This window comes from Ursus americanus, chromosome 21, assembly GCF_024610735.1.
Source record: "Ursus americanus isolate L20-20 chromosome 21, mUrsAme1.1.p, whole genome shotgun sequence".
Lineage (NCBI taxonomy): Eukaryota > Metazoa > Chordata > Mammalia > Carnivora > Ursidae > Ursus > Ursus americanus.
Window position 1 is genome coordinate 52,268,161 of NC_142147.1, and position 16,025 is coordinate 52,284,185.

At 48.7% G+C, this 16,025-nt stretch overlaps 1 protein-coding gene across 2 annotated transcripts; it reads right to left on the bottom strand.

Annotated features, from left to right (window-relative positions):
- Positions 1 to 4,503: 4,503 nt before the first annotated feature.
- IZUMO2 (IZUMO family member 2) lies at positions 4,504 to 15,045 on the bottom strand. 2 transcript variants are annotated; one of them, XM_045775067.2, is made up of 7 exons: positions 14,814 to 15,045; positions 14,536 to 14,610; positions 10,657 to 10,743; positions 10,397 to 10,417; positions 9,033 to 9,113; positions 6,396 to 6,513; positions 4,504 to 4,546 (listed from the first exon to the last, which is right to left on the bottom strand). In XM_045775067.2, exons 1-7 carry the CDS (start codon positions 15,043 to 15,045, stop codon positions 4,504 to 4,506), a joined length of 657 nt encoding a protein of 218 aa, XP_045631023.2. The 2 variants fall into 2 exon arrangements, with proteins under 2 accessions (XP_045631023.2, XP_087727364.1); XM_087871238.1 differs by lacking the exons at positions 10,397 to 10,417; positions 10,657 to 10,743.
- Between the last annotated feature and the right edge of the window lie 980 nt (positions 15,046 to 16,025).

The following is a 16,025-nucleotide window of genomic DNA, read 5'->3' on the forward strand; positions in this document are numbered from 1 at the left end:
ACGTTATTGAGCCTGAAATAATAATGATCAGCACAGGATAACATGGGGAAATACTTGTGAATGAAGGTTGAAAGAAGAAAAATCGCAAAGTTATGTATCTTTCATGTTTATGAAGATGTAAAATATATGTATACACATGAGTAAAAGCTAGATGAACCGTTGTCAACATGAAATAAGATCAGCTGTCACTTAGTGACAACATGCGGTGAGCTTTATTAGCCTACTTAGATTTAACTCATACAACCACCCTGTGAAGATGTAACCAACAGCCCCAGGGAGACCTTGGCAGCCCCAAGGCTCAAAGATCCAACCAGTGGCAGCAGGTCCACGGAAGCCCCTCTTCTCACTGGCAGGCTCCCCAGCTCTGTTGCCCTCTCCATGCCTATGAACTTGGCCCTGGCTCAAGCCTTGTCCTCTCCCTAGGCCTTCACTGCAATCTCATCTCAAACCTCCTGGCCCCTAGTATCTCCTCTTCAGTCTGTCCCCCACACACTCCAGAGGGTCTTTCTTTCTTTCTTTTTTAAAAAAAGATAGATAGATTTATTTATTTATTTATTTATTTGTTTGTTTGTTTGTTTGTTTGTTTATTTATTTATTTATTTTAGAGAGAGAGGGAGAGCACACATGAGCATGGGGAAAGGGTAGAGGGAGAGGGGGAGAAAGTCCTAAGCAGACTCTGTGCTGAGTGCAGAGTCTAATGTGGGATTCGATCTCATGACCCATGAAATCACCACCTGAGCCAAAATCAAGAGTCAGACGCATAGGGATGCCTGGGCAGCTCAGTCGATTAAGCGTCTGCCTTCAGCTCAGGTCACGATCCCAGGGTTCTGCGATCGAGTCCTGCATCGGGCTCCTTGCTTGGTGGGGAGCCTGCTTCTCCCTCCGCCTGCCACTCCCCCTGCTTGTATTCTCATGAGCTCTCCCTCTCTCTCTCTCTCTGGCAAATAAATAAATAAATAAATAAAATCTTTTTAAAAAGGAGTCAGATGCTTAACTGACTGCACCACCCAGATACCCCCCCGACCCCCAGAATGGTCTTTCTGCACGAGAGCAGATCCAGTCCTTCCTCAGGCTTGGCACTGCCGTCAGCGAAGTGTCCAGGCCTTAGCCTGGTACCTGAAGCCCCGTGTGCCTGGAGCCTGCCTTGCTTCACTTGATGACACTCTATCTTAATCAGCCCAGGTGGCCATAACAAAATACCATAGACTGAATGACTTAACAATAGAAACTTGTTTCTTTTGGAGCCTGAAAGTCCTAGATCCCAGTGCCAGCATGGTTGATTTCTGGTGAGAGCCCCCTTCCTTGCTTGTAGATGGCCATCTTCTCGATATATCCTCATATGGTTTGTCCTTGGTACAGGAGCATGTAGAGAGAGCGCTCTGGTGTCTCTTCCTCTTTTCATAAGGACATTAGTCCTACTACTGTCCTTGACTAGCTATGGGTCTTGTATGGGTTACTTAGATCTTCCTTCTAGGTGTCCTTGTCTCTAGAATGGGAGAGTGATGCCTTCGTCATTGGGTAGCCATGCTAGTTAAAGGAGCTCAGTGACATATGTCACTTTCATCTGCATCTCATTGGCTGAAGTAAGTAGCATGGTCGCAACTGAGTTCATATTGTAATCCCAGGGAAGGGTCCTGATTGGTCGTTCTTGGGTCTTGGGCCCACCCCCTTGGACCAATCACTACTGCTAGAATTAGGGTACATAATAAAGACATGGTTACAGGCAGTTAGGACCTAGTGTGATATGTGTACTTGATGGGGAAAGCCCAGGGCATCGTATGAACCCAGAGGAGGGCTTCCAACCCACTCTGGGCAATTAGGGAGGACTTTCGGAGGAGGTCTCACCTTAGCTGTAGCTTGAAAGATAAGAACCAATGGACTAAGAGACATAGACGTGACCAGCGAAGGCAGAGAATGAGGTGGGCTGTTCCAGGCAGAGGGAACAGAGCATACAGAAGCCTAGATGGGGAGAAAGAGATATGAGTAGCTCTTTCTGGCTGGCATGCAAGTGTGGGATGTGGAAGAGTGCTATGGATTGAATACTTGTTTCCCCCAAAATTCATATGTTGAAGTCCTAACCCCCAATGTGACTTTATTTGGAGATACGGCATTTGGGGAAGTAATTAAGTTAAATGAGGTCAAAAGGGTAGGGCCCTGCTCCAATAGGATTTGACGTTCCATAGAAGACAATTGGCACAGTGCTTTGCAGGTAGCGCCCTGTAGCAAGGGCCACACAGCACGGTGGTTAATTCCAGTTATTCACTGAAAGTCATTAACCTCCCTATACTCCTGTTTCCTCATTGTACATGGGGAGATAATAAATACCCTAATAAATAAATGACATTTGAATAGATTGATATAAAGCCATTACAACAGTACGTTACAGAAAACACCACCTTCTGTTTGCTATCATTATTATTGGCATTAAATATTATTTTTTAAAAGTTATTAATACTTCCCACCTCTTGACCTTTGTACGTGCTGTTTCCTCTGTCCGGAACGTTCTTTTTCTCTATTGCTCTTGGAAAACTACATTTCTTGCAACGAGCTCTTACAGCAATTCCAATAGGAAAGCTTCCCCTATACCCGCCCAGCCCAGCTGGAGTTGGCGACTCAACTCCCTCCCGGGGTTCCACCGGAACCTAGCGCTGATATTATAACAACTGTATTGTAATTATTTGGTAACTGTCTCTCCTGCCCCAGACTGCGCTCTCCGGGAGCACTCATCACACTATAATTTATGCACAATTTAATTATCCGTTTATTGTGCACCTCCCAGGAAATTGACAGAAAGTTAAGGGAGTAGCTGAGCTTGTAGCGTGAAGACGTTTAAGAAACCAAAACAACACTCTTACCTAAACAAAAAGCATTTTAGGGCCACCAGCTTACGACCCCCAAGCCTTCCCGGAGTGGGTTTGAGTCAGGACACCAGCTTAAGAAGTGATCGTGAAGTCGGGCATTTTGACTCGTCTGCGGTAGCCTTGCCTCCCAGCTCCATGCTTGGTGAGGGTGACGTCATGCGTGCCCGGAGTGACGTCACCAAGGCGACAGCATCAGTTGCCTCCACAGAAGGCGCCTGCGTGGGAGCGGGGGCGGGGGGTGGGTAGGGGAGCCTGGAAACGACCATTTCCAGAGTCCTCTGGGTTGGAACCTCTGCTCCAACTCTCCCAAACGGCCCTAGTCTAAGCGCTCCTTACTGCGCATGTGCCAAATCTGGTATCTTGGCAACGGAGGCTGGAGTCGGGCTCTTCAAGTGCTTGTCCCTGTACCTTTAACTAGAGTGGCTCAGTAGTATCTATGGCAACGAACGCAGTTGTAGGGGGAGAGGATTCTGGGAAATGTAGTTAATTAGAGTGTCCAGGGGGCTCTAGCTACACTTAAAACTTCATTTGTCAATAATCTCTAGCATAAAAAATATAAGCAGACGTTTCTCTGTCACTTCACAATGATAGCAAAACGTGTCTTGGTTTCGTCCAAAGTATTCAAAAAATTAGTTGCCCACACTACCTCTGGAGATATTTCATATTTTAAATATCTGAATTTCTGGGTTCCCTTGAAAACTCTTAAGATCTGAAAACACTGGGCGGTTATTTCACCGTGACCGCAATAGAATGGAGCTGAGTACTTTCTATCCCCCATGGATGCGACCTGCAGTTCACTTTATCTTCCTGGACCCATCAATATTTGAGGTTTTCAATCCCAGACCTTGGGGAAAACCACCAAGCTCCTTTCCCTGGCATTTAAAGGTTCTCAGTGTATGGGTCAGTACCGTTTTTGCAGGCTTCCTCCCCTTCCCCCCAACACCCCCCAACCATCCTCATTCATTCAACAAGTATTTACTGAGAGCCTGCTGTGGGCCAAGCCTTGTGCTGGGCACGGAATCTTCAGCTAAATCTGGTCTTTCTTATCAACGCCCATCCCTCCCACTTAGGATCTTCATTAACCAGATCCTAAATGAGATAGCAAGAATTCTGCTAGCAAGTTCAGAAACAAGAGGATACTATGTTATCCAAATTCATTTGCTTCCAACTTTGGGTTAGCAAGTAAGTGTTCAGACAGCAAAAGATTTACAGGAAAATGTATCTGAATCTATTGAGGAACATAGAGGGTGAAAATTTAGTTCAGATAGGAAGGGGAACCTGTATTCTCTGCATTGACTGCTGCTGGCCCTCTGCCAGACCATCCTGAGGGTCCCACTATGGTGTCATCTCCTTGAGGATGCATTCCTCCCCAAAGTAGGAATGGTTGTCCTCTCAAGCTCTCATTGTAGGTCGTCTATTCCTCTTGAAGAGCCAAATCACTTCTACTTTGATGTAGGGTAATTGGTACCTACGGATGAGTGAGACCTGGTCCCAACCCTTGAACAGCACCCAGTTGGGAGTCCAGAGCTGGACACTGACTGGGACGAGGGTCCTCCAGAAACTGACAGAGACATTGAGGAATTTGTCATAGGCTTTATTAAACTTCTTTTCCTTTCCCCTTACAGACCCCCAAACCACCGCCTTACTGCAGCAGGAGTTTTCGGTTTTGCCTGTACATAATAGCCCTGGTCAGAGAGAAAAAGCCTGGAGGTTACAAACAGAACTTCAGGCTGGCCCCTCCAGGCCAACCATGCCTCCCCCCCCCCCAGCCCCCAGCCAAACTTCCCTCCAATCATCAGCCTTATTTGGTTCAGCCTGTGACATCAAGGGTATCTGGGCAGATTTCCAGGGTTCTCAGCCAATCAGTGTTGGTACATGAACGAGGAGGAGAGAAAATGTGAGACTGGGAGTGAGGGTAAAATGTGAAAACAGAAAGAGTGGGAAAGACCGGAGGAGACTCTGACAGACATAGACGTAGGGTGAGAGACTCGCGGAGAAGGGAAAGACAGAAGGAGAAGGAAATGATGAAGAGAGAGATTCAGGCGTGCTGAACTGAATTGTGTCCTCCCAATCACCCCCCCGCCCCGGCACTGAGATATATCCAAATCCTAATCCCCAGGACCTGCGAATGTGACCTTGTTTGGAAATAGGGTCTTTGCGGATGCAATTAAATTAAGGTAAGATGAGATCATTTGGGATTTAGGATGGACCCTACATTCAAAGACTGGTGTCCTCACAGGAGAAGGGAGAGGGTGATCAGAGACATAGATGCAGAGGAAAAAGCCATCGGAAGATGGGGGTTAGGTGGGCAGAGATTGGAGGGAAGCCACGAGCCAAGGAATGCCAAGGATGACAGAGAGAAGGAGGGGCGAGACAGACATTGGGCAAGAGGCTTAGGGCGAGGGGCGCCTTGGTGGCACAGCGGTTAAGCGTCTGCCTTCGGCTCAGGGCGTGATCCCGGCGTTATGGGATCGAGCCCCACATCAGGCTCCTCCACTATGAGCCTGCTTCTTCCTCTCCCACTCCCCCTGCTTGTGTTCCCTCTCTCGCTGGCTGTCTCTATCCTGTCGAATAAATAAATAAAATCTTAAAAAAAAAAAAAGAGGCTTAGGGCGAGAGAAACAGGATTCAAGACAGAAATGAAGACCTAGCGAAGAAAGGGGGAGAGGTTCAAACATGGGGGAGGAGGAGAGAGCAGTGGGTGCTGGAGAAAGAGAGGGGAGGTGGGAGGGATTCAACCTGGGGGGTGGAGGGAGGGGACAGCAGGATTGGGACTGGGACAGGGGAGGGAGGAGAAAGTCCAGTGGGAGAGGCAGAGAGAGGGAGAGAGAAGGGGACATGGGCCAAACAAGCTCACAGTGGGAACAGACATTCATTGTGATGAGTGCTGATTTAACTCACTGCCAAGCCCTGGGAAAGGAGGGTGAAGGGCAGGTGGAGGAGGCAGAGACTGACAGAAAAGGGGCTAGAGGGAAGAGGAGAAGGGCTGGAGGGGGCGACAGGCAGGCAGAGTGGGAGAGTCACTCAGAAGGGCAGAGAAGAGGGCGAGGTCCACTTCTCCCCTTGCATCATGGGCTCAGTGCTTGGGGCCCACCGAAATGTTTTCATTTTAACCACTTTGAAATGCAGAAGAGAATGAATTAATACAACGATGATGGTGGAGAAGAATATATAATAATGAATTCAGCTCGGATGACATCTGTCGTCATACCAGCACATGCATGAAACATAGTATTTAATTTTTTTTTTTTAATGGAGAAAGAGACCCAGAGAGGCAGAAGTGCTGCGGACCCAGGAAAGACACAAGGTGGTCCAGGGGTGAGAGGAAGAGGAGGTGAGAGAGAAGGAGAGATGGACAGAGAGAGAGAGATGGGGGCGGGGAAGAGAAGAGATGGAGAGAAAGGAGGAGAGGCAGAGACAAAGTGAGAGAGGAGGAGATTCCCAAATGACACAGTGACCGATACAGGGCAGGGACATTTTTGTGGGGCCCAGTGGGGCATTTGGAAGCCTCAGGAAAGGGCAGGGATGACTCACGAGGCCACGATGACCCCGAAGGCAAAAACAGCCAGAAAAATGGAAATGACAGCACCACCATTCTGCAGGTTCTCCTCCTCCTTCTGGTACTGCAGGGTCATGCGGGGCTGCCCATCAACTGTTGGGGGTGGGGGAGACAACCCTGACTTCCAAGCCACCACCCTTGCTTGGCCTGGCACCCACACCCACCTTCTCACCCAGCAACCTCAGCCTCTCTCTCCCTCCTCCCTACCTGTCCCCTGCCCTCCCCTGGGGTCTGACTGCATTCAGCCATTCCTCAAATTCTGTGTCCTGGGCACTGTGTTAGGTGCTCTGGATACCTCCATGAACCCCACTGGCACAATTTCTGCCCTCGGGGCACTGACAGTCTACACAAGCACATCCCAGTGACAGCGAAGAGCCCCGTGCTACATAGGTGGTGGGAGGAGGATGTGGGTCGTTCGACTGCCCATGAACATGAGATGAAAAATTCTGACAATCTCAGGACAAGGTGAAAGTCAACCTGCATCTTAGCTGGGGACCGTGAAGATCCTTGGGAGTCCCATTCGGCATCTTCCAATGGTCCCCTCCCCCTGACTCTTTCATTCTGTCAGCAGAGCCTCTTGGCTCCACCTTCAGAATGCATCCGGAGTCTCATCCACCTCCTGGGCTACCGACCTGGTCCAGCCCCCTATTAAAGCTCTTCTCCCGGGGTTCTCCTCGCCCTACAGTTCCCCACATGGCCACCAGACGGCGCCCGTCAACACTTAAGCCCTCTCCAGTGCCTCTTCCCCGCAGAGCCTTCCCTAAGCTCGCCTCTCATTCAGAATAAAAGCCTAAATCCTCACCGCGGCCCACCAGGCCCTGCAAAATCTGGTCACCATGTGACTAGCTAGCTACTATGCCCTTCTACATTCATTTGGCTCTGGCCACACTAGCCTCCCTCTTGCCCAACCATGTTGGATCCTTGTGCTTACTGTTCCCTCTGTCATTCACACTGTTCCTTACTCCCTCACTTCCTCTGAATCTCAAACACCACTTCTTCAGAGAGGTCCCGCCCCTCCCTTTCCCCCAGGCACTTTCTATCAACGCTTCTCTTTTGTTTTCATGAAGGCACACTTGCTATCTGGAATCAATCCATTTATCCGTTCCTGTAATTGTCTGACAGTGGTTCTCAGCTGGGGACAATTTTGTCCCCCAGGGGACATTTGGAAAGGTTTGGAGACTGAAATAATTGTCGTGCCTTTGGTGAGGGGAGTACTACTGGCATTTAGTGGGGTAGAGGCTAGGGGTGCTGTTGAACCACCCTACAACACACAGGACAGCCCTTTTAACAAAGACTATCCAGCCCCAACTGTCAGAACTGCCAAGGTTGAGAAGCCCGAGCTAACCCTTCACCCCATTAAAATGTGGGCAATATGAGCCATTTGTCTTCTGTACTGCTGATCCTCACTTTGGGGGCATAATGGGGTACTCCAAATATCTGTTGTAGTTGACCACTATTCTAACGGAGCAAATGGACAAATCCCCTCTTTGCAACTAGCCAATGTCGTGGGGGGGTGCGGAGGAAGTGATATGAGAAACTCTTCTAGAGTAAAAAAAGTGGAAAAAAACCCTACAGTTGAAATTATATGAGAAGACTTTTTCATTGGGTCCTGGTTTGAACGAATCAGCTGTGAAAGATATTCCGGGGACCATTAGGGAAGTTGCAAAAGGACTTAGCATTACTTGATATTGAAGCATTGTTGCTAGGTTTTTTTGGGTGTGAGAATGCCGTTGTGGTTACATAGGAAATGTCCTTATTTTTAGAGACACACACTATTTATGGGTGAAATCTCACAATACTTGATGTCTTTTAAAATACCCTGGCCATGGGGCGCCTGGCTGGCTCAGCTGCCAGAGCATGTGACTCTTGATCTTGCGGTTGTGAGTTTCGGTATAGAGAGTACTTAAAAAAAAACCACCATGGCAATAAATAAGTAAAGCAAATGTGGAGGAATGTGCATTGTCAACGTAATTTGATAGAAAATGCTACTTTAGTGAGTGTGATCAGAGAGTCATCCTTGAGGAGGTGAACTTGAAGACTTTACTGAAATAAAGGAGTGAGAGGAACAGTGTGAGAAGGAACAGCATGACTATTCAATTTTGATGGATATATGGGGGTTCACTGCACTATTCTCACTGCTATAAGGATGTACATTTTAAAAATCTCTGGGGGCTCCTGGCTGGCGTGGTCAGTGGAGCGTGTGACTCTTGATCTTGGGGTCGTACATCTGAGCCCCACGTTGGGTGTAGAGATCATTTAAAAATTTAAAAATCTTAAAAAAAAAATCTCGAATGAATGAGTGAGTGAGCGAATGAATTCAGCAGATCCTCCTGGACTCCCCAAGTATGGCACTGGTGAAAAAGAAAATGTTTTTCTAGCACCTGCCATTCTGGTATTAGAGGCATTTTAAAGTTACAGAGGAGTCTTCCCATTTAACAGTAGAGGGAAAGCGAATTTCAGAATGGGGTAGCAACATCTGGGGCATACTTTAAGCAAGTGGTAAGTGCAAGATTCAAGGTTATATGTGGGAGAACTCAAAACCCCTATCTGCTGGGTCATGGCTGTCTTCATCTCTCATGCGTCCCTGTCTTCCCTCACCCCCAGGAGCTTACCAAAACAGTGCTTTCTTTTGATACACTTGGGACTGATCTTCTGGCAATGTAAACAGTCTAAGACTTCTTCTTTTAGCAAGCCTGGAAAGGAGGGAAGGGAGAAGGGCGATGAGGACAGATATCAGAGGGCTGGCGAGGGGCAGGAAGGCAGAGGGGAAAGAGAGGGGAGTCCCTTGGCCCTCCCGAATTTGGAGTTCCCATGTGCGGCAGAGCAAGCTGAGCAAAATGCACTGATTCCTATTAAAAATAATTTTTAGGGGCGCCTGGCTGGCTCAGCCGGTGGAGCATGTGACTCTTGATCTCGGGGTCGTAAGTTTGAGCCCCGTGCTGGGTGTAGCAATAACTTAAAAATAAAATCTTTTTTTTTTTTTTAGATTTTATTTATTTATTTGACAGAGAGAGAGGCAGCCAGCGAGAGAAGGAACACAAGCAGGGGGAGTGGGAGAGGAAGAAGCAGGCTCCCAGCGGAAGAGCCTGACGTGGGGCTCGATCCCAGAACGCGGGGATCACGCCCTGAGCCGAAGGCAGACGCTTAACGACTGAGCCACCCAGGCGCCCCTTAAAAATAAAATCTTAAAAACAAAATTAAAAATTTTATATAATCATTGAAGAGTTGAATTGAGTTGCAGTTGTCCAGTTGACCAACATTTGTTTGAAGACATTTTATTAAACAAATGTTAGATTTGTAGATTGAATGATTTGTAGACATTTGTAGATTTGTAGATTAAATGTCCACAAACAGAATGCTTGCATTTCTATATTTCTGTTTTGCAGCCCCCTATGACATACAGTGGCTAGAGGCTCACTCATCTATCTTCTCTGCTTCCTGCCACACACAAAAAAAGACTACATTTCCCAGGCTCCTTTGCAGTAGGTTGCAACCATATGACCAGAGTTCTGGCCAATGGAAAGTGGGCAGAGGGATGCGGCCAATTCCTGGGTCAGGACAAACAAGCTCCCATAGGAGTTTTCCCTATTCTCTCTCCCTTCTGAGGTTAGCGTAGAAGCCGCAACCCAAGTGCAGCCTATATTCCCGGGGTGCCACTTAGAAGAAAAGTTCAACTCTCAATGGAATTTGGGTAAGTGAGAAATAAATCTTTCCTTTGTTAAACCACTGAGAAGGGTTTATTTGTTACTATGACCTGGCCTCTCCCATCCTGACTAACATCCCCCCCAAATACTTTTTTGCAGGTTGCAACCACTTCCATGAGCCCTAAAAAATCAGATATCCCTAGATACTACAGCTTTGGGGAAGGGAACCACCAGATGGAGTAGGCGATAGTGGGGCTTGATTTGGGGGAGATAGGGTAAAGAGGTGCGGAAGGGTAGAGAAGGGAGGGACAGAAAATAAATCCAGAACTCACGGCAAATTTTGTGGTGGCAGGCTGCAAGAGAAAAGAGCCAAAGTGAGTTAAATCGGGACAGCAATTTGAGAATTTAATGGGAAGGGACCAGGGGAGGGAGAAGTGAGCCTGGAAACAAGAGCAGGGAATATCGGGGAGAGGCAGAGAAGGCTGAGTCACAGGGCAGGTGAGCAAGGAGTCTGGGAGAGAAAGTGCGAGAAGGGGATGGAGTGATTAACGGGGAAGGGGAGGTGGGGGCTTGGTGGAGAGAGATGCTGCACCTTTCAGTTCATACGATTTTAAAACTTTCTTGAGTTCCTTGATCACTCTCTCCCTGAGAGCCACCAGCTCATCCATCAGAGGCCCATCTGAGGGGAGAGAGAGAGAGAGAGAGAGAGAGAGAGAGATACTTGTGGGGTGGGAGGCGCCCAGCAAGCCCACCCCATCTGCAGCTTCAAAGAGATGAGGAAACCCCTTTTCATTCACCAAAATCGGGTATCACTCAGGTCTACTGAGCAAATTTGTGGCCTGGGAGGTCTTGCATATAGCATCTGATCCCCTGTGGGGCCCCAGGACAAACCACCTTCCACTGGCCTCAGCTTTCTGATCTGGGAAGTAGCAGAATGCACTTGGTCACCTCTCCTTTCCTTTCCTCTGACCTGCTGTCCTCTCCTCTCTGTCTACACTCACTCCTTCATCCAGCTTCATGGCTTTGTGTATTACCTAGATCTGCACTGTCCAATATGGCAGCCCCCAGCCCGCGTGGCTGTTGAGTACTCAAAATGGGCTAGTCGGAATCGAGGTCTGCTGTTAGTTTAAAATGTATGCTGCAGTTTGAAGACATGGCATGAATAAAATAACTGTAAAAAAAACCTCAATAATTTTTATGTTGCTTGCATGTCGAAATGGTCATTTAGGGTATCGGGCTAAATAAAATGTATGAAAATTAATTTCACCTGCTTCTGTGTATCTTTTTAAACACGTGGCTCCTAGAGAATGTAAAATTACACGTGACTTTTACTTGTGCCTCACATCATATTTCCACGGACAGCGCTGTTCTGTGCAAACCCGTTCCTCCCACGTTGATGTCCCTAGCCTAGACCGCTCACTGAAATCCAGATGGATATAGTCAAATACCCACTTAGGAACTCCACTTGGATGTCTGATGGTCCTCTCATACTCAGTAAGTCCCAACTCCGAACCTTGATAGACTCCTCCAAGCCTACTCCCAACCCCCAAGTCTTCTCCACCTTAGGAAGAGGTGGGAGGTACCTATTCTAATTGTTCAGCACAGTCCTTGGTGCTTTGAGTCCTTTTTCTCACATCCTGCATGCAGTCTGTCAACATGCATGTTATGTGAACGAAACCTCTCTGTTCAAGATAGGGCGCCTGGCTGGCTCAGTCAGTTAAGCATCTGCCTTCGGCTCGGATCATGATCTCAGGGTCCTGGGATCCAGCCCTACATCCCCGCTGAGCAGGGAGCCTGCTTCTCCCTCTGCCTCTGCCCCTCCCCACCTCTCGTGTTCTCTCTCAAATAAATACAATCTTTAAAAGAAAATATTCAAGATAGATCCAGGAATACAATTATTTCTCACCCCCTCCCCTGCTACCACCCTGGTTCCAGCCATGATCATCTCCTGCCTGGGCCACTGTGGCAGCTTCTTGCTGGTCCGCCAGGCTTCCCCATGTCCTGCCCAAATCTCTCCTCCACAGCCAGAGGGATGCTCTTAGAACCACACGCAGTAAGCTCACCCGTATCCCCCTTCATCTGCTCAGAGCCCTCCCACGTGACCCAGAATAGAAGCCAAAAGTCCTCACCGTGGCCTGGAAGGCTCTGCCCCATCTACCCATCCCCGCCCCCTTACCTCTAGGACCTCATCGCCCACATCTCTCCCTCTCTCCACTCCAGCCTCCCTGGCTTCCTTGAGATTCTGCGAATATGCCAAACACAGGCCCATCTCAGGAATTTGCACTAGCTGTTCTTTCTGCCTGCAGCCTTCTACCCCAGCTGCCTCCGGGGGCTTCCCCCTGCCCTTCAGGTCTGCTCACACGCTGACTTGTCAGTGACATCCCTTTGGCTGCCTGTCTTTATACTGCAGCCCCCACCTTATTCCTAGCACCCCCTACCCCCCGGTCCCTGCGTTATTTTCTCCATAGTATTTGTCCTCATTTACATTGTGCAGCAAAGGGTTAACTCAGCAGGTCTGGGTTGTCCAAACACTGCACATTCCGAAAAACCATTTGGCTCCTAAGTCCTTGGAGATCCTGCCTGTGAAGAGTGTCTTTCTGGGGGTGCCAGGCTGGCTCAGATGGTAGAGCATGTGACTCACTCTCGGGGTGGTGAGTTCAAGCCCCACATTGGGCATGGAGTTTACAAAAAAAAAAAAAAAAGGTGTCTTTCTTTACGGGGCCTTGGGCCACACCAGCTAGTGTATGCTACAGTGATTCATGGTGGACGGCTTGGGCCACGTGGTAGCAGGTTGACCTCCAGAGGGGCCGGAGACCAAGTAGCTAAGTCAGCCACTTGGGTTCTCTGCACCAACATGACCAACCCCCAAATGATATAATAATAGTTGGTAAAATGATTAGCTTGGGCTCTTCAAAAACATCAGTGTCGTAAAAGACAAATGAATGCAATGCATGACTGCAGAGCAGATCAAGGACTGGAAGGAAAGTAGTGCTGAAAGCCACGACTGTGACCATTGAGAAATTAGAGGACTAGATATCAGATAGTATGGAGTTGTATTAAATTTCCTAGTTCCACTCATTGTGCAAGAAAATACCCTTCCTTGCTCTTGGGAGATCGCCCATTGAAGAGATTAGGGTTGAAGTGTCACTACTCTTTTTTTTTTTTTAAAGATTTTATTTATTTATTTGACAGAGAGAGAGACAGCCAGCGAGAGAGGAAACACAAGCAGGGGGAGTGGGAGAAGAAGAATCAGGCTCAGCCTGATGTGGGGCTCGATCCCAGAATGCTGGGATCACGCCCTGAGCCGAAGGCAGACGCTTAACGACTGAGCCACTCAGGTGCCCCAGAAGTGTCACTAACTCTTAAAGGGTACACACACACACACACACACACACACACACACACACACACAGAACAAATGAGGCAATGTTAACATGTGGACAAATGGTATATAGGTGTTCACTGTACTATTCTTGCCACTTTTATAACCATTTGAATTTTTTTTCCCCAAAAACAAAAATCACCTTTTTAAAAGGTGAGAGCTTTAATGACTGCTTTCAATTAGAGCTTTAAAATTCTGATGTTCAGCCCCAACGCCTGATATTCTGATTTACTTGGCTGCTGCCTGGGCTTCTGGAATGTTTTAAGAGCTCCCCAGGGGATTCACACATGCAGCCTGAGTTGAGACCTGCCGCTCTAAACCTCATCTGTTAAGGTTCGGATAGTATTTTCAGCTTTGAGGGCTAGATGGTCATTGTCACAACTATTCAGCTCTGCCTTGGAGAGCGAAAGCGACTGTAGACAATATGGAAATTATTATTGTTCTAATAAAACTTTATTTACAAAAACAGGGGGCTGGCAAAAGGATTCGGCCCCCAGCTGTATTTTGCCAACCTCTGCTCTAGGCACAGAGGCCAGATGCAGCATAATAATCTTAATAGCTAACACTTATTGAGCACTTACTGTTTGCCTGGCTTTGTTCTAAATGCACGTGCACAAACTCATTTACGCGTCTCAGTGACCATGAGGTGAGTGCTATGTTTCCCATTTTACAGATGAGGAAACTGAGGCACAAAGAAGTTAAACATCCACAGGGCCCTCTACTGTCCTCTGCTGGGTCACGTCATAAGGCTCTCAAATGACTCTAACCTCCCTGGGGCCGCAGAATACAAAACCAGAAGAGACACAAGGGGCGGTGGTTAGGAATATGTCTGAGCTGTGTACTTTGGACAAGTCACCTAACTCCTCTGAGCCTCAGTCTCCCGCTCTGTAAAGGGCAGATCACAGTAGTGCCCACAGTGATGAACTGTCCCCAGACTTTTTTGAGTAAAACACTTAGAACCCTGCCAGACACACACTAAAGGCTATACCCCCGTGTTTTGTTTTGCATATCAAGGGAAGGCAGGGTGGACACAGGAAAAAGGGAGGACAGAGAAGGGGGCTGGGAAAGGCTTTCCCTCTTAGCTCCTACCTCTTAGAGAATTAACCATTAAGTGGCTTGTTTGGTTCTTGATAAAAGACGCCACATGTTCCAGGTGATCTATCCCTGGGGACAAGAGGGGAGGAAATTCCAGTGGGTCCCTCAGAGAGCCACGGGACACCCCCATCTTCCTCCAGGAATGCTCCCACCCTCCCCTCTTGGGAACGCAGTCCCCAAAGCGTCGTCTCTCACCCCAGCCTCGGGCTACCCCCCAGGTCCCCCCCCCCCCCCTAGTGCCAGGAACCCTACCCCCCCTCTGGAGCACGCACCTACTTTCCCCGCAAACGCGTTCACAGCGTAGTCCCGGAAGAAAGGCCCCTCCATGCCCACCAGCACGGCCTGGGCACGGGCCTGCAGCAGCTCCGGATGGAAGCGCTTGGGGATGAGGGCCAAGCGCAGCTGGCCCAGGGCCTTCCGCACCGACAGGTCACACTGCAGGCAGCCCCCGCCTCCGTGGGCGCTCAGGCCCAACAGCAGCAAGAGGGCCGAGGCCAGAGGCATGGCAGGGTCTTTGTGACGTCACAGAGGGAAGCTGGCCGGCCCCACCCCCAGGGAAGGGCGGGGTCAGGGAGGCGGGGAACCCTGTGCCAAGGCTCGTGTTTGCCGAGCACCTACTATGCGCCAGGCACGGTTCTAGAAGCTACGGCGAGAGTCTAGAAAAACAGAAGTCTCTGCCTTGTCCGCCTGGGTCTTACATTCATTCAGTCAACGCGTATTTATTGAGCACCCACTATGTGCCCGGTGCTGTTCCAGGAGGTAGGGCTAGAGTGGAGAAAAACAGGCGGTCCCTGTTTTCAGGACTTACCTTCATGAATTGAACAAATAATTTCTGAGCACCTACAATGTGCCAGGCCCTGTTCTAAGCACCCGCATATAGAGCTGAGGGAAACAGTCTGCTCACACGGACTTTACATTCATTTGTTCAACGAATACCAGTGGGGCACCCACTGAATAAGCTGGCCGCATGGGATTCGGTCTAGCAGGGGTGGAAGGAGGTGTGTGTGGGGAGAAACGTAAAACCCAGTAAACAGATTAGTAAATAAGAACGACAACCTGCAGGGACGCCTGCATGGCTCAGTTGGGTAGGTGTCTGCCTTTGCTCAGGTCATGATCCCAGGGTCTTGGGATCAAGCCCCACTTAGGGTTCCCTGCTCAGTGGGGAGCCTGCTTCTCCCTCTCTCTCTCTCTCTGCTGCTCCCCCTGCTTGTGCTCTCTGTCTCTGTCAAATAAATAAATAAATAAATAAATAAGTGAAATCTTTTTTAAAAATGACAACCTGCAGTGAGCCCTGGGGAGCAAATAAGCAATTTGAGATGCTAGAGTTTCTTGGGGGGCTAGCACCCCAAGAGCAGCGGCTTGTTTGCTGGGTTCTCTGCTCTGGTCCAATGCCTGGCACCTACGAGGTGCTCTGTAGATACTTCTCAAATTCCATGCATCCACAGGGGATTTCTATTTTCATAGGGTATTTTTATCTTGAAAAT

Bases quoted from the DNA above. Each gene is read 5' to 3' on its own strand.
- IZUMO2 (XM_045775067.2), bottom strand. From the start codon at position 15,045: ATGCCTCTGGCCTCGGCCCTCTTGCTGCTGTTGGGCCTGAGCGCCCAC. The intron at 10,418-10,656 runs GTGCAGCATCTC...TTTCTCTTGCAG, and splicing joins AAAATCGTATGAACTGAAAG to CCTGCCACCACAAAATTTGC. The intron at 4,547-6,395 runs GTGAGTCATCCC...CTCTCTGACCAG, and splicing joins TTCGGGGTCATCGTGGCCTC to GGCTATTATGTACAGGCAAA.